The following is a 16,832-nucleotide window of genomic DNA, read 5'->3' as shown; positions in this document are numbered from 1 at the left end:
GCTGGCCCCTGCGTGGCCCGGGCCGCCACCCCAGGGCGTTTTGGCACCCAGAACAGGGGGCCAGAGGCAGCGCGACCTTTGGGCTATGGGCGGGAGCTGGCAGAGGCCACAGAGATGCGTGAAGAGCCCTTTCTGCCTCCCTGGCACTGGGGCACAGAGAGGGGTGGGGGGCGGGGCCAGGCCCCTGGGAGGTTGGCCGGGTGGCAGGTGATGCTCAGGGTGGTTCTTGGGGGTGGGGCAAAGGTCAGGGAGGCTGCGGGCCTCAGGCCAGGGGTCTGGGTGCTGGCCTGGCTGTGCTGGGTGGGTGGGCATGGATGCCATGGTGTGTGGGCACCTGGTGACCACCCTCCTGGGGAAGGAAGCCGCAGGGTCCGGGGTGTGACTGCTCCCACGGGCTGATTTCCAGCCTCGTCAAGGAGGCCCCACGCGTGGAGCTGGCTTGACTTGCACGGTTGGTGGCACCTCACACCGCCGCTCTGGTCACCATGAGATGGACAGTGGAGGGCGGGACAGGCGGGGGGATGGTCTGCCTTCAGGGGTCCCGCTGCCCCATCCTGGGAGCCCCACCTGGCAGCCGTGCTCCAGGGGACAGAGGGCAGAGGCCACCTGCAGCCCATCGTTCCCTGGAGTGTCTGCTCTGACCCCGCAGGGGCCAGTCGGCCCTGCATCACAACTGCAGGTCTCACCCATGGGATGGCACCGAGGGGGCTGGGACCCTTGGGTGCAGACAAATGAATCCCCAGGGACTGCTTAGAGAACAGAGTCTGTGCCAGGTTAGAGAAATTGGGGGGGGTGCTTCCCAGAGGGGTGGGTGGGGGCCACCATAGGCAGAGGCAGCCCAGGGGGAGCAGGAGGGGACAGGTCACCATCCCCCTGGCCTGGGTGGACAGTGGGGGCGGGAGGGTCTGGCCTGAGCCTTTAGGCCTGTGCCTCGACCTGCCTCCGTCCTGTCCTGGGAGGGCCCAGAGCGAGGGCTGGAGCCAGACTCGCCTGGTTCTGGGCGGTTCCCAGACCACTGGAAGGGATTGCTCTCTCTTTCCTGGGAACCATGGTGTGCGGGGCCGGGCTGGCGGGCGGGAGAATGCCCTGGGCGGGGAGACAGGACAGGTGCGGTCACTGCTCCACCCCTGGGCCGTCTCATGGGCTCAAGCTCAACAGGTTTGGTGCTGGTGTCCTGGGAGGGCTCGGACCTTGGCCTTGGAAACTTCTGGCTTCCTGGTTGGTGTGGGCCCACGGCTCCCAGGCAGGGCCAAGGCCTGAGGGGCAGAGCACTCTACTCACAGTGAAGGGTGGACTGCGGTGGGGGGGCCTTGGAGCCCAAGGGTGCCGAACAGCTCAGCCGGCCCTTCTGTCCCTCCCCTTGGGCCTGCCCCTCCTGCTCAGACCTGAGCAGGCTGTGCACTTCACTCATGAACCTGAGACATACCCTCCTGATCTCAAAGTGAAGGGATCGGTGTCCCCACGCTGCTCAATAAAAGCGAAAGCGCCAATGAGTAGGGGCCGTATGATGTGAAGTCCCCTCAGCCCTCAAGGGGCTGGAGGGTGGGGCCAGGTGCCGCGGGTGAGGAGCAGGAGAGGCAGCGCCTGTCTCGGCGTCCAGCAGAGACTCAGCTGCCAGCTGGCTGTCCCTGGGTCTGGCTGTCTCCTGGGAGGTCTGGGGCGGAGCGCCTTGGCCCTGGTCCTCCAGCCCCGCCTCGCCCCCTGGCTGAGCGCTCACCAGCCTCCTCTGGGCAGCTTTCCCACAGCAGGCGGGCAAGAGTGCCCAGCCTGACCTGGCCCAGGCGTGGGGGGATGGGTGGGGGCTGTTGGGGCCCTCAGGGCAGAGCCCAGGGCGCTTGGGGAGGCCATCCTTGGTGGCACAGGTGTGGCTGGCCCAGCCACCTCATCACGAAGGTGGGTGGCGGCTCAGCGGGGCGGGGACGGCCTGTCAGGGTCAGCCCTGCCCACGGGCTCCTCCCAGCCAGGGCTGCCTGAAGCTGGACGGGTGAAGGTGGCAGGGCACCGGCCATGGGGTCCCAGGGCCAGGCTGCCCTGGGCCCCAAGTACATGGGCCTCTGGGACTTCGAGGCTCGGACGGCCGAGGAGCTGAGCTTCCGGGCAGGGGACCTCTTCCACGTGGCCAGGAAGGAGGAGGAGTGGTGGTGGGCCATCCTGCTGGACACGGCGGGCCAGGCGCTGGCCGAGGGCTACGTACCCCAAAGCTACCTGGCCGAGAAGGAGACAGTGGAGTCAGAGCCGTGAGTGTCCCTGTGGCCCTTGGAGCCTTTCCAGGTGGCCCTCTTGGGCTCAGGGCAGGGTGGCTGTTGGGACAACTCTACCCCTGTGGCTGGGCTCCAGGTGGGGACAGGGGCACCAAGCTGGCCAAGGATGGGGCCCATGGATTTGTTTCCCTGTGCCCCTCCGTGGGGCTGGACCTTCCCTCCTGGCCTTGGGACCCCTCACTGGGCTTCTGACATCTCCAGGGAGGCCACAGCTGCCACGCAGTCACCTGCTGGTGTCAGGACCCAGGGGGCCGCCTGCTGACAGTGAGGGGTCTGCACAGGAAGCCGAGGCCGAGGCTGGGCCTTTGTTGGAGCAAAGCTCCACTCACCTTCCAAACACACAAAACCAGACTGGTGGCCTAGTCAGAGGAGCCGGGAAGGCCATTGCGACACGCCCGCCCTGGGTGTGGGCCACGGACGTGCTCCCTGTACCAGCATGGCTGCCCCATCATGGGCAGGTGGCTCTTGGTGGGCGGGGCCATAGGGCAGCCGTGTGCCCAAGACCCATTGCACCCCATCCCCTCCTGTGCGCTCCTTCCACTGGGCGCCTCCTGAAGAGAGAGCAGCAGACAGGACGGGCCAAGCCCTGGGCAGTGATAATGCAGGGGTCAGAGCCATTGCCAAGGCCCTGAGGCCTGGGGACTCAGCACATTCGAGAGGTGCGAAGGGGCGGGAGGCTGGCGGGGAGAGTGGATGGGAGCGATTCCAGAGGTGCTGGACCAGTGGGGGTGGGCATGGCCCGCGGGCTCCGTGCCGGCCGTGCCCTCCCCCGGGGCCCACGTTCTAACGGGACCCTGGAGTGGGGAGTGCAGAGGGCAGAGCACGGAGGCAGAGGTGTCCGGGGAAGGACCGCAGGCCCCAGCCTGCCCTCCGGAGTCCAGGGCTTGTCCCTGTGCCGGCTCTGGGGGCGGGGGAGCAAGGGCGCGTGTGGCTGCACCGTGTGGGTGGGTGTGCGCGTGGGTGCATGTGGGTGAGTCCCAGGGAGCCAGAGCACAGCACCCAAGGTTGGGGGGCTGCTGTCCCCACAGAAGGGGGTGGCTCTGTCCCCAGAGCCAGGAGACACCAGGTAGTGTCCACTTCTGGGTCCCCAGGGCCACTTGGGACCCTGGGGGGTCAGTTGAGGGGCAAAGAAGGGACCTTGGGGTCAGTGAGTGTCTGCAGGCAGCCATGTGCCAGCGTTGGGCAGGGCGGGGGCACAGCCAAGGTCTCCGAGGCTCAGGACCCCCCACCTCGCAGGTGGTTCTGCGGCCCAATCTCTCGCTCAGAAGCCTCACACCGGCTGCTGGCCGCAGGCGTCGAGCAGGGGGCCTTCCTGGTCAGGACCAGCGAAAAGCCTGGCGCCAACTACGTCCTCTCGGGTACTCCTCCTCCACTGCAGCCCCCCGCCCCCGCGCCTGAGTTGGGGGCTCCCTTCCTGCAGGCAGAGACCCCCCACCCCCGGCCCGGCTCCCCACTGCCCTGGGCATCTGGGACCTGCAGGCCCTGCCCGGGGAACTCTGATCCCTCAGTGGGTTGGGTGGGGTCGGTCTGGGTTCTCTCCGGTCGCCGTTGGGGCGCCCCCCCCGAGGGTGGGCTGCTCTCTGCCCATTCACGAGCGGGCCCCCCCATCCAGTGCGGGACAGGCAGACCGTGCGGCACTACAAGATCTGGCAGCGGGCCAGCCGGCTGCACCTCAGCGAGGCCGTGTCCTTCCCCAGCCTGGCCGAACTCGTGGAGCACCACAAGGCCCAGAGTCTGTCCCACGGCCTGAGGCTGACCTCGCCCTGCTGGAAGGTAGGGCCCCTGCCACAGCCAGACCCTTGCCTCCCCCCCCAGGCTTCAGCCCTCTCTCCTCAGGCGCCGGAACCCTCGGGTGGCGGTGGGGGTGGGTCCTGACACCCCGACTGACTGGGGACACAGCCTGGGGACGCTGGCTGCCTGGGAGCTGTGACTGTGCAGAGCTGGGGGTGGGCTGGGGACGTGCCCCCCCTTTGCCCAGTCACTGTCCCCGGGGCCAGCCAGAGGTCAGCGGAGCTCTTGCCACGCCCTAAGTCTCCAGGCTGGTGGGTGCCTGGGGCCAAGGGCTGGACGGGAATTCTGTACGAGTGGCACTCAGGCCAATGTCACTGGCCCAGAGCAGGTGGGGGGGGGTGTGTTGGCAGGCATTGGCCAGGCCACGGGCAGCCCCCAGGAGGGCCAGGGCCACACATCCCAGGCAGAAGGCGGTCCACACTTGAGGACAGGCCAGCGGCTGTCCGCCTGCAGGGGTTAGAGTGGGGCCCCCCTGAAGGGCTGGCCCTGTGCCCCTGCAGCATGAGCCCGAGCCCCTGCCCCACTGTGACGACTGGGAGAGGCCGAGGGAGGAGTTCACGCTTTGCCGGAAGCTGGGCGCCGGCTACTTCGGGGAGGTCTTTGAAGGGCTCTGGAAGGACAAGGTCCGAGTGGCCATTAAGGTGATTGCCCGAGGTGAGTGCGCCCCAGGCCGGGGGCAACTGGCCTCGGCCCCGGGGTGGGGGGCCCTGCGCTCCGAGCCCCACTCGCCACCCTGGCTTGGACCATGGGGCACCTGCTGCAGCTGCTGGCTTTCTTTCACCTGAATGCATTTACCTTAAAAGGGAATTTCAAATTCTTAATGTAAATGAAAGGAACGCCATTAAAATAGGTCTCTAGGAATCTGAAGAGGTTCCCCGCAAACCTCCCAGGGGCCCACCCCCTGCAGGAGCCGGGGCCGGGGCTGCAGGGAGCTAGTGCCGGCTCCCCAGCTGGCTGGGCCAGGTGTGAACCAAGTGACGGTACTGGTGGTGCCCAGGGCATTGGGCGGGCAGGTGGTGGGCACAGAGGACCCCACGTAAACCGTGGGGACCAGGCTGTGTGCCCTGCGTCAGAAGGGGGGCCCGGGTGTCATGGGGGCACTCATTTCCTGAGCGGCCTCCCCCCGCAGACGACCTGCACCAGCACGCATTCCAGTCGGAGATCCAGGCCATGAAGAAGCTGCGGCACAAGCACATCCTGCCACTGTACGCCGTGGCGTCCCTGGGGGACCCCGTGTACATCATCACAGAACTCATGCCCAAGGGGAACCTGCTGGAGCTGCTGCAGGGTGAGTGGCCACGGTGCGCCCGGTTTCAGAGATGCCAAAATGGCAAGTGTCTGTGCTCAAGGCTAAGTGGCCTCCGGTACGCATGTGTGTGCCTGGGCGTGTGTTTTAACACGTCCATGTCTGGAGTGCTTTCCACGTGATCGCTGCAAGCTGCTGCCACACCATCAAATACTCCCTAGAAACAAAATTCTGACACCGCCAAGTGCACTCAAGCACTTGTTGTTGGAACTTTTTTTTTTTTGCCTTTTCAAGGCCACACCCACAGCATATGGAGGTTCCCAGGCCAGGGGTTGACTCGAAGCTGTAGCTGCTGGCCTACACCACAGCCACAGCAACGTGGGATCCGAACTGCGTCTGTGAGGCCAGGGATCGAACCTGCAACCTCATGGGTACGAGTCAGGTTCGTCTTCTCTGCGCCATGACGGGAACGCCTGTTGCTGGAACTTTTTGATGTTTTTGGTCCTGTAGACGGTGCTGAGATGGCCATCTTTGAGTTCCTTTGCTTTAGTGTGGCTTCCCAGAAGGAAATTCCAGAGGGCGCGTTTGGACGGTTTAGCTCTGATACCTGACTACCTTCCCGAAGGGCCGCACCTGCAGCACATGGCAGTTCCCAGGCTAGGGGTTGAATCGGAGCTGTAGCTGCCCGCCTACACCACGGCCACAGCAACTCAGGATTCGAGCTGTGTCTGTGGCCTACACCACAGCTCCCGGCAACACTGGATCCTTAACCCACTGAGCGAGGCCAGGGATCGAACCTGCATCCTCATGGATGCTAGTCAGATTCATTTCTGCTGAGCCACAACCGGAACTCCCACAGTCCCAACTTTAAACCGGGCTCGCTGCCCTTTGCCCCCGCCCCTCCCGAGGGCAGGCGTCTGCACCGAGGACTCGGCCCTGGCTGGCCCCGTCACCCTGGCCTCCCATTGCCTCTGCAGACTCTGATGAGCAGGCCCTGCCGGTCTCGGAGCTGGTGGACATCGCGGCCCAGGTGGCTGAGGGCATGTGCTACCTGGAATCCCAGAATTACATCCACCGGGACCTGGCTGCCAGGAACATCCTCGTGGGGGAGAACACCATCTGCAAAGTGGGGGACTTCGGGCTGGCCAGGCTCGTCAAGGTGGGGCAGGCGCGGGGCGGGGGCAGGGGGGGTGCAGGGAGCTGGCGGGGCAACAGGAAGCTGAGGCAACCACGACTCTGTCGGGCGAGATGCCCAGGCGAGACACGGGTCTGTGGCACCCGGGATGAGCCAGACGGGGCCGGTGGAAGCACTTGGACGCGTCCAGGAACAGCAGGAGGAAAGCGCGGCCCCGTGGGGCCAGCTCACGCCGGAGGCTGGGGAGAAGGGAAGAGCTGCTGAGGGGCGGGCGGCAGAGAGGGCAGGACCAGCCTTCCTCGCCCCGGCCACCAGCCTGCCGGCAGGTGCCCAGCAGCACCTCCAGGACTCCCAGGAACACGCTGAGAAACTCCCTCAGGTCCTGCGCCCAGAGCCGAGGTTCTGTCCTTGCACTTTGCTCCTCAAGCAGACCCCGTGTCCCCCCGCGTGGCTGCTGGACCACTGCTTCCTCCCTGGGGGTCTCCCCCCGCAAACAACTTTTGGAGAAACTCTGTCCTTCGTCCTGGCAGGCTCTCTGCTGGGTTCTCTGCAGTCCGCCCCCCGCCGGCGGGGGGATGGCCTGTGGGCACCTGGGCGGGCCCGCCCCAGCTCAGGCTCCAGGCGTGGCAGCACGGAAGCCGTGTCTGCGTGTCTGCGCCCGGCTCCTCGAGCTTGTCCTCGCTGCACGTGTCTCACTGCAGGACGACATCTACCTCTCCCACGACCACCGCATCCCCTACAAGTGGACGGCGCCCGAGGCGCTCTCCCGCGGGCACTACTCCATCAAGTCGGACGTCTGGTCCTTCGGGGTCCTCCTGCACGAGGTGTTCAGCAGGGGCGAGATGCCCTACCCAGGTACTGGGCGCCCCGTGCTGCCGACCACAGGCAGGGCAGGAGGGGCCATCACCTTGCAGGGCCCCCCACTGCTCGCCCAGTGCCAGAATGCCCTCCAGAGTGTCCAAAGGGAGGCTTTAGAAGGGAGCGGCAGGTTGTAAATCAACTATAAATGAAACAATACACTTGTTTGTTTGTTTATGGCCACACCCGCAGCATACGGAGGTTCCTAGGCTAGGGATCGCACTGGAGCTGCAGCCTTCGGCCTACACCACAGCCACAGCCACACCGGATCCTTCACCCAATGAGTGAGGCCCGGGATCGAACCTGCAACTGCATGGATAGGAGTCAGGCTCGTTAACTGCTGAGCTATGACGGGAACTCTGAAAAAAAATCTTGGGGAAAAAAAAAAAAAAGGAGTTCCCATTGTGGCGCAGCGGAAACGAATCCCACCAGGAACCATGAGGTTTTGGGTTCAGTCCCTGGCCTCACTCAGTGGGTAAAGCATCTGGCGTGGCTGTGGCTGTGGTGTAGGCCGGTGGCTACAGCTCTGATTCAACCCCTAGCCCGGGAACCTCCATATGCTACGGGTGTGGCCCCCAAAGCAAAAAAAAAAAAAAAAAGAAAAAGAGCAAGAAAGAAAAAAAAGAGTATCGGGGCCGAGGGCACAACCCAGGGCTCCCTCCTCCACTGCTCCTCTTCTCACTGGCCAGGCATGTCCAACCACGAGGCCTTCCTGCGGGTGGAAGCGGGCTACCGCATGCCGTGCCCACGGGAGTGCACGCCCACCGCATACAAGCTGCTGCTCTCCTGCTGGAACAGGGACCCCGAGCAGAGGCCCAGCTTCCAAGCGCTGTGGGAGAAGCTCTCCAGCCTCACCAGGTACGAGAACCCGCCCTGAGCCAGCATCCTCCCTGCAGCGCTTCCAGGCGGCCAGAGTGGGCTGGCCTGGCAAGGAGACACCGGAGCCACCTCGGATCCCAGGAGTGGGCCAACCTGATCCCGGGAGGCTTTTGCCCACAGCTCCCGGAACCAGCCACTCTCGGGAAGGGGCTCGTCGGGGGCAGGGAAGCTCATGCAGGACAGTGTGGGACTGAGACCACCCCTTCCTCCTGAAAGTGCCAGGCCCTCCTCTGCCAACTTCTCCTCTGGGGCCTCCAGGAGCCAGGGCGCCCTCTTTCCCAAGGAAGTGGGCCTACCCCTGGTCCTGACCTGAAGCCCGCCCGCTGCCACCCAGGCTTTGGCCACACTCCCTTTGCCACCTGGCCCTGCCTGACTCCTGGGCTCGAGGGGCACAGACCCCCCAGCACTGAGACAGGGGCACTGACGCCTGCCACCTGGGGCCAGGCAGCTGTCCCGGCCCACCTGCTTCGGCAATCAGCAGCTGCCACCAGGGGATCTGGAGGCCTCGCCTGGACCCTGTGGCAAGACTGGGTGGGGCTCAGGCTAGCCTTTGACACACAGCACCCCCAGCTTCGGGAGCACGGGGGGCCTGCCCCCGCCATCTGCAGCCTCCTGGACACAGAGGGCAGGCTTTGGGGGCCACCTGCCACCCAAATGCTTTGTAACGGACTCCTGCAGCGGGGGAGGGGGGCCAGAGGTGGATGGGCTTCCTCAGGGCCAGCTGAGCCTTGCCACCCACCCAGCGGAGGCCTCTCCTCTCAGCCCTGACCTCACACCCGCCTCCGTCCACCACCACCCTCTGTTCTGAGCACCAGACCCCACTCCTGGCCACGGGGTCACGTGTTGCCCATGCCTGCCCCCAGGATGCCAGCAGAGGACAAGGCCCTCCCCGCCGCCAACCGCACTCAGAGTCTGACTTTGCCCAAAGCTGGGCTGCCTCTGGTGGGAAGACCCACCATCCCAGCCCCTCAGCCTGAGTTTGGGTGCCTGGCACCAGGGACCTGTCCCAGGGATGGAGGACCCTGCTGGGTGTCTCTCGTAAGAGGCCAGGGGTAGCGACACCCTTCTCAGAAGGTGCAGGGGAGGAAGCTCAGCACGTGAGCTCCCGTCCTCAGGGAGGATGGCTCCCCAAGGTCCTTCAGGGGCACTGGGCCCTCCAGCGGAGGGCTCCTGAACCCAGAGCCAGAGGCCGAGCCTCCTGTGGAGTTAGAGGACCTGACCTGGCTGTCCTGGGGATTTCAGATCCAGCTCCTTGCTGCCTGCTCTCCCTGGCTCCCCAAAACAGCAAGGCCCCCCACCCCTTCTCAGTCGCAAGGCTCCATGCGCACCAGAGCTGCCTGCCCACCTGAACCGGGGCCAGACCCGAGGTGGCCCCGGTTCAGGTGGGCCGCGAGTAGGGCCAGCTGCCTGCTGCCTGGGAGGCGAGAAGGTTGAGGGGTTGGTGGACTCATCCGTCCCACGTGGGGGGAGGGGCACGCACACAGCTCACACACCGGTCAGCCTGCTGGCTGCTCCGTGTTTATTTTCCACTGGGTGCAAGGCACAGGGTTACGGCGTGTCCGAAAGGCTCTCATGTGGCTTGGGATAGTCAAGAGCGGGGTTCTCTCACTTTCTTTTTGGTGGTGTGCTGTTCTCAATTAAAGAACCCAACTGCTGCCTCCAGCTGCAGCTCTTGAGTCTCAGGAAGGGGAGGGCAGGGGAGGGGCTCTGAGGAGCCTAGCGCCTTGGAAGGAAGCCTGGCAGCTGGTGGTGGCCTCTCAGGAGGGAGGCCTGCAGTTGGGTGTGCCCGGCTGGCCGCCAGGCTGCTGCTGAGCCAGGTCGCAGGTGATCATGCGGGTGGAGGCCCCGGCAGATTCCGAGTGCCCCGGGGACTCCAGCACCGTGGCCATGAGTGGGAGCGTGGGCTTCCCGAAAAAAAAGCTAGCCCACCAGTGTCCCGGGTCAGCTTTGGGGAGACCTGAGAGAAGCAGAGTGAGGTCAGGCTGCTGCAGCCCACTCCCCCAACAGTCCCCCAGTACAAAGGGGAGCAGAACTGCACTCACCCGGGGGGTGGGGGATGGCTTCTCCGGGGCACTCGGCACTGCCGCAGGAGCTGTTACTGGAAGTGGAGCCCAGGCGGCCTGGAGAGGGAGGCCGGGTCAGCTCCACTGGGCACTGAGCACCCCCAGCCCACCAGGCCAAGGGCTAGCATTGCTGGTAGCACAGGGCCAGGGTCAGGGGTCCACGGCGGCGCACGTGGCACCCAGAGAGGGGCTCTCAAGAAACTTGGGCTGCACCACAAGCTGGCTGGGCCAGCCCACGTGGGACTTGGGGGCGGGCGGGCAAGGGGCTTACTTACAGCGGTAGTAGTCGTGGGTGGCCACGAGCGAGCCGCTCGAGGGGATGGCTGCCATGCTCTTGCTTGGGGGCTGCTGGGAACCTGCGCACGCGGGGGTCGGGGAGTCCGTCCGGTCACCGCTGCCCCTGGAGAAGGCCGCTCCCCACCCGGGCAGAGCCGCCCCGCCCGGACTCCAGGGTCAGCCCCGTGCCCGGGTTTGTTTACCCAGCCGAGGCGGGGCGGCGGAACTCCCGGACCGCCCCCTCCGCGCGGGCGGCTCCAACCAGCCCGAACCGGCCGCGCTGGGCAACAATGGCGCTTTGTGCGCTGGTCCTCCGACCTGGGGGTCCGGGAAGCGGCCGGCGCGCCCCTAACCCCCGCTCCGGGCTCTGCCCGTCGCCCCCTACCCACCCGCGCCCCGCCCGACCGTCCGTCCTCCCGTCCGCCCGCCGCCGCCCAGGCCGGCCGCTCGACCCCACCCACGCGCCGCCGCCCAGGCCCTCACCTCGGCGGCGACCCCTCGCGGGCCTCGGCGCACGATCACGGACGGCGGGGACGGGGACGCTAGGCCACGGAACCCATCTGCCCGGGAGACCGCAGACGGCCGCTCCACACTCAGACGCGCGGGGCGCGCACGCGCGGACGCGCCCCCCGCCCGCCCCTTATAAGGCGGTGCCGCGGTCGCGTCTCGGAGGGCGGGGCGCCCCGGCCCCGGCCCCGCCCCCGCCCCAAGGAGGGCCCGCCCCCCGGCCAGGCCCCGACTCCGCCCAAGACCCAGGCGGAGCCGATCAGACCCCGCCCGAAGCTCAGCCTGGCCCCGCCCCGGCCCGGGGCCCGGCCCTCGCGGGCCCGCCTCGGAGGAAGTCCAGCCGCGCGGCGTCCGGTCCGACCTTGGCTGCCCAGACAGCGGAGTCTGGCCTAGCCTGGCCTGGAGTGGTTAAATGACCCCCGCCCCAATCCCAGAGCAGGGCCTGCCTCCCTCCCACCCCTTGGACCCCTTCTTGGGCTCTGGCCATCCTTTTGGACCCAGGTTCCCTACTGGCCCCGCCTGTCTCCACCTTTCCAGCTTTTTCCGTGGAGGGAGGGAGCATATGCCGAACCGTGGCCCCTGCCCTTCCAGCCTGTTTCTGCTGTTGTCCGCAGCCCCACAGGCCCAGCCCCCGCAGTGCCCCTCTGCTCCAGCTTTCTCTGCTCAGGATGGGGCTCGCCCCACTCTCACCCGGGACAGGTGGGAGGGCATCTGCCTGCGAGACCCCAGCCTTCGGGCAGATGTGGGCCCTCGCTGGCAGGTGCCCTTGCCCAGCTGTCGGCACTGGCTGGTACCCTGAACCAACTGTGTGCCTCAGACTTTCCAGCCCTTCAAGGAAGTCACTGCAGACCCACCCACGCCCCCCTCACAGCTCTGGGGGTTCCAGAATCCGCTCCCGGTTCTTGGCTCCTGCCCACATCCAGCTGCTTGCAAGGGGGATGGGGGAGGGAGGGAGTGGGGAAAGCTGGGTGCAGGGGCATGACTTCTATGGGTAAGTGCGGTGAAGAGCAGCTGTTTGGGGATCTCCAGGAGCTGGAAGTGAAGCCCCTGGCCTGGGCAGCTCCAGAATGGTCCCCGTGGCGCCTGGGCCCTGCCACACCCTGGCTCTTCCACCAGGAAAACCTCCTTTCCAACGGGAAAATCAGCCTCCCTCCCCAGCAGCCTCCTCCAGGCCCCAAGCCCCCTCTGCAGGGAGGGGAGGTCTCACTGGACTCTCCTTGGCTCTTTGCTGCTGGGCAGTTGTGTCCCTGGTGGTTGGAGGGTCTCAGGAAATCTGAGCGGGTTGGGGGGAGGAGCTACCGGGAAGGTCCTGTAACCCCCTCTGCCGAGCCTCCCTGAGTTCGTCCCCTCAAAGACCCTCCAGGTTCCGCAGGCTGACTTGCTCAGAAACCAAGGCCCCGGCGGTGGGGGGGACATGATCCTTTATCGGGCTGGGTGGGGGTCAAGGCCGCTGACCTCCTAACTGTGACCCGGCTTGGGTAGCAGCGTGGCCCGGGGAACAGGCAGGGAAGTGCAGCTTCCTGGCTCAGGTGGCTTTCGTTACTTTTCCACCTTGGACTCTTCCTGGCTGGTCACCGGGCAAAGGGCAGGTCGGTCCAGCCAGGTAGTGCATGGGCTTCAAAGTGAGCCGTGCTTCGCAGCGAGTTCAATTGGATGGCTCATCCGCCTGAGACGAGACTTTGGAAGAGGGGCGCGTGGTCCCCTCTGGCTCGGGCAGAGCCTCACCCCTCCCACGTCACAACGAGACCCTCCCTCCATAGTCACCGCAGTCACGCCCTGGCCGGCTTCCTGTCCCCCTTGGGCATGAATTCGGGATCAGGGCTTTACTGCAAATCAAATTTAATTCTTAAGGGTCATTTGCCATCACCCAACCCCCCCCCCCCCACCCCACGTCACCAAACCCTGAGCCTGGTGATGGATCGAATGTACCAGGGCCATGTTCCTGGTTACTGGCTGTTTAGGTCCACGTGGGCTCCGGCCATCAGTCCTGCTCGGGCCTCACGGAGCTGCCCACTGTGCGGGACAGCCACTCCCCTCCCGTCTCAGCCCTGCTGCCGGCCCCTGGCCACATGCTCACCTGGGATGGGTAGCAGAGTACCCCCACCTCAGCCGGCTGGCCTGCCCGGTGCCCACGTGTCTGCCTGTCCTGCCTTCGCTGAGACCTGGGAGCCCAGGGGCCTGGACGGGAGGCGTGGTGGCAGTCGTGCGATGGGAGAGGCAGCCAGACCTGTGCAGTGCTCGCAAGGGGTCACAGATAAAGCAGATTCGTCAGAGCAGCTGATGCCAGGAGAATGGAACTTTCTGGAAAGGTCCAGGCTTGTCTCGCTCTGAAGGCACCCTCAGTCACAGGGTTCTGCCCCTTTCCTGGACTTGTGTGTCCCTGTGGTCAGCAGCCAAGTGTGTGGGCACCTTGTGGGGTGCCCCTCGCTCGTATCTCCTGCAGGACCAGGGTTCCAGGGCCGCCAGCTGGAGGGTGGGGGCGAGGGCCCTTCCCAGGACCATGGACAGCTCACAGGGTCAGGAAGTGGCCTCAGGCTTGGGTGAGATGCCTGCTCTGAGTCCTGGGCCTGTTAGGAAGGAGCACAGCTGGGGGATGAGGGCTGCTGCCACGGCTGGGGTCCAGGGGGTGCAGAGTCCTCCCAGGGGGAAAGAGGAGCAGTGCGGGAGGTGGAGGCCAGACGGGTTGGGACCCCTGGGGCAGACCCATCCCATGGCGGGCTCTGAGCAGAGAGCTGGAGCTCTAGGGGTGCCCTGGAGAACAGGAGGGCCACCAGGCCTTCTGCTGGAAGGGGATCGGGCTGGCCTTGCTGCTGTGGTTTCCAGCCAGCTGGAGCTCACGGGGTACCCACTGTGGCCCAGGCAGTGTGAGGCCAGGTGTGCAGGGGGCGGTGAATGGGAGGAAGTGCTGTCTCAGCACTGGTGCGGGGAAGTGCAAAGGCCCCGGGGCCCGAAGAGCCCTGGTGTGCTGGGCTGTGGGTGTGGGGGTGCTGACGTCAGGTCCTGCTTAGTGGGGCACGGAGGATGCGACCGCCCAGCGATTCCCCTTGGGGTGGGGCATGGGAGGAGCTGGTGCTGCCACGGTGCCCTGGGCTGTCAATTCAGCCCTGGCAGGGCGGCCCTAGGGCAGAGGGTGGGCCTCCCCCCAGGCCTGCCACCCAGCTCCTGGCCCTGCCCTTCGGGGCAGAAGGCTTCTTCTGTGGGTGGTAGCTACTGCCAGGCTTTCTAGTGTGGGCTGGAGCCTCTGTAGGTGGTGCCACCATTTGCAGAAGAAATAAAACTACTGACCCACATTTAATGAATGCTGACCACGTGGGGGGCACTGTGTGGCCTCTGGGGGAGCGGTAGCTGGCGGTCCCTCAGGTTCCTTGCCTGTAAAACAGGAAGTGCCTGACTCAGGACTTTGTGCCACTGCTCCGACCAGGACCTCGCATGTGGCAGGTGAGAATGAAAGTCAGATCTGATCCCTATTTATAGCGCTTTTCACTGCCGGCAGTAGCCTCACTGGTTTTCTTGCTGGTTAAGTGAACTCCCCATGGGCTGAGTTTGCACCTGTTCTGTCCCCAGTGGCTAAGAAAGTCTCAGCCCTGTAGTAGGTGGTCAAGAAACACACACAGATGTATTGTTTTGGCCGTGCCCATGGCATGTGGAAGTTGCCAGGCCAGGGATTGAACACAAGCCACACGGTGACAATGCCAGGTCCCTAACCTTCTGAGTCACCAGGGAGCTCCCCAAGAACTACATCTGACGAAAGGGTGAACTGTGTAGTAAAAGGTGCTAGGAACGGTCGTCACGGAGCTCCCGTCCTGAGTCAGCGGTGACGGACCCGACTGGCGTCCATGAAGACGTGGGTTTGATCCCTGGCCTTGCTCAGGAGGTTAAGGATCTGGTGTTGCCATGAGCTGTGCTGCAGGTCACGGACGTGGCTCAGATCCAGTGTTGCTGTGGCTGTGACAGAGGCCGGCAGCTGCAGCTCCAGTTCAACCCCTAGCCCAGGAACTCCCATACGCTGCGGGTGCGGCCCTAAAAAGAAAAAAAAGAAAGAAAAAAGTCAGGCATGAAGGAGTGTGGAGGTCAACAAGTCCCCAAGAAGCAAATATAAACCCAGGAGACATGGTCAGAAACAAGCATTTCAGGGCCCTGGGCTTCAGCGCAGGGGACACAACAAACCACAGGGTTTATTCATCGGGAATGCTGAACTTCGGGATAAGATCCCAAATTACTCGGCCAAAAGGCACCAGGAGCAGCTCAGTCAGCAGCGTGAGAAGTGACACCCTGTGATGAAGCCCTGACCCTGGGGGACAGGGCCCCTGCGACCTGATGGAGCCTGGAAAGCAGCTGCTGGAAACGTGCACCGTCGCGCCGTCGTGAGCCCTCCCGTCCAAGGACGGCAAAGGAGCCTCGTGAGAAGAACTCGGCAAACGAGGGCTTCGACGTCGCCAGCCTTGTGAAGGGGATGGACGGAGCCCCCGACCCCCAGCCAGAATGGCCCACACGGCACCTGACGGGACAAGACAAAGTCCTTCTCGGATTGGGCGCAGAGCAAGCTGCCCACTCCCGCCGGAGGTCCTCGCCGCTCCGGGCGGCAGGAAAAGGCCATGAAGCCACACAGGCTGAGAGTTGGAACTCAACGCGTCCTCACAGACAGCGCGGTGGTCTGTCACCAAGGACTCTGCGGAAAACCCGGGTGAGTGAATGAGATTAGCCAGCTACGGAGTCAGCGTACAAAACTCAGTCATGGACTTCCTGTCGTGGCGCAGTGGTTGACGAATCCGACCAGGAACCATGAGGTGGCAGGTTCGATCCCGGCCTTGCTCCGTCGGTTAAGGATCCGGTGTTGCCGTGAGCTGTGGTGTAGGTTGCAGACGCGGCTCGGATCCTGCGTTGCTGTAGCTCTGGCGTAGGCTGGTGGCTGCAGCTCCGATTAGACCCCTAGCCTGGGAACCTCCACATGCCGCGGGAGCGGCCCAAGAAATGGCAAAAAGACAAAAAAAAAAAAAAAAAAAAAAAAAAAAGGTCAAATTTCTGGATAACTCCAAAATAAACATATAAGTTCCTGCTGTGGCTCAGTGGAAACAAATCTGACTGGTGTCCACGAGGACACAGGTTCGATGCCTGGCCTCACTCAGTGGGTTAAGGATCCGGTGTTGCCGTGAGCTGTGGTGTAGGTCACAGATGCAGGTCGGATCCCACATTGCTGTGGCTGTGGTGTAGGCCGGCAGTTGTAGCTCCGATTCGACCCCTGGCCTGGGAACCTCCATATGCTGCGGGTGCAGCCCTAAAGTGAGAAAAAAGAAAAAAAAAAAAGACAAAAGAAACGGCATTTCCCTTCCCTCACGGGGAGCCCAAACCAAACCAAACAAACCAAGCCCAGGCGTTTAGTATATCACCCAGCCTCCACCAGTCAGAGGTCTGGGCACAGCCTCACTGGGTGCTCTGCTTAGGGCTCACAAGGGGTGCGATCAAGGCGCCAGCATTTTCCTCCCAGGCATGGTCCTCTCCTATGTTCATGTGCCTGTTGGCAGGTTCACCTCCTGTGGCTGCAGGACGGAGGTTCCTGCTTTCTTGCTGGTGGACAGCGGGGACCACGCTCCGTTCTTGGAGGCCACTCACTGTTCCTGACACAGGGCCCCTCACGCGCCTCTCACAGCCTGGCAGCTCACTTCTTCAAGGCCAGGGGCAGAGTCTCTTGCTTTGGTCTGCCGAGACGGAGTCTCTCTCTTCCCTTTGGGGCTGCACCGTGGTAGGCAGAAGTTCCTGATCCAGGGATTGAGTCTGCACGACAGCTGTAACCAGGGCCACAGCAGTGACAACACTGA

The 16,832-nt window shown here is 64.5% G+C and overlaps 2 protein-coding genes across 4 annotated transcripts; one reads left to right on the top strand and one right to left on the bottom strand.

Annotated features, from left to right (window-relative positions):
* Positions 813–9,826, top strand: PTK6 (protein tyrosine kinase 6). 3 transcript variants are annotated; one of them, XM_021077702.1, is made up of 8 exons: positions 813–2,237; positions 3,498–3,619; positions 3,874–4,034; positions 4,553–4,706; positions 5,182–5,340; positions 6,276–6,457; positions 7,135–7,288; positions 7,981–9,826. In XM_021077702.1, exons 1-8 carry the CDS (start codon positions 2,008–2,010, stop codon positions 8,166–8,168), a joined length of 1,350 nt encoding a protein of 449 aa, XP_020933361.1. In that variant the 5' UTR covers positions 813–2,007; the 3' UTR covers positions 8,169–9,826. The 3 variants fall into 3 exon arrangements, with proteins under 3 accessions (XP_020933361.1, XP_020933362.1, XP_020933360.1); XM_021077703.1 differs by lacking the exon at positions 3,498–3,619 and having other exon boundaries at positions 3,959–4,034; XM_021077701.1 differs by lacking the exon at positions 813–2,237 and having other exon boundaries at positions 2,244–3,619.
* PPDPF (pancreatic progenitor cell differentiation and proliferation factor) lies at positions 9,667–11,169 on the bottom strand. Its single transcript, XM_021077704.1, has 4 exons — positions 10,993–11,169; positions 10,509–10,589; positions 10,213–10,290; positions 9,667–10,127 (listed from the first exon to the last, which is right to left on the bottom strand). The coding sequence occupies exons 2-4, from the start codon at positions 10,561–10,563 to the stop codon at positions 9,928–9,930; spliced, it is 333 nt and encodes a 110-aa protein (XP_020933363.1). The 5' UTR covers positions 10,564–10,589; positions 10,993–11,169; the 3' UTR covers positions 9,667–9,927.

The sequence above is a fragment of the Sus scrofa genome, chromosome 17, assembly GCF_000003025.6.
Source record: "Sus scrofa isolate TJ Tabasco breed Duroc chromosome 17, Sscrofa11.1, whole genome shotgun sequence".
In the NCBI taxonomy this organism is placed as follows: Eukaryota; Metazoa; Chordata; class Mammalia; order Artiodactyla; family Suidae; genus Sus; species Sus scrofa.
This window is presented reverse-complemented; position numbering and strand designations above follow the sequence as displayed.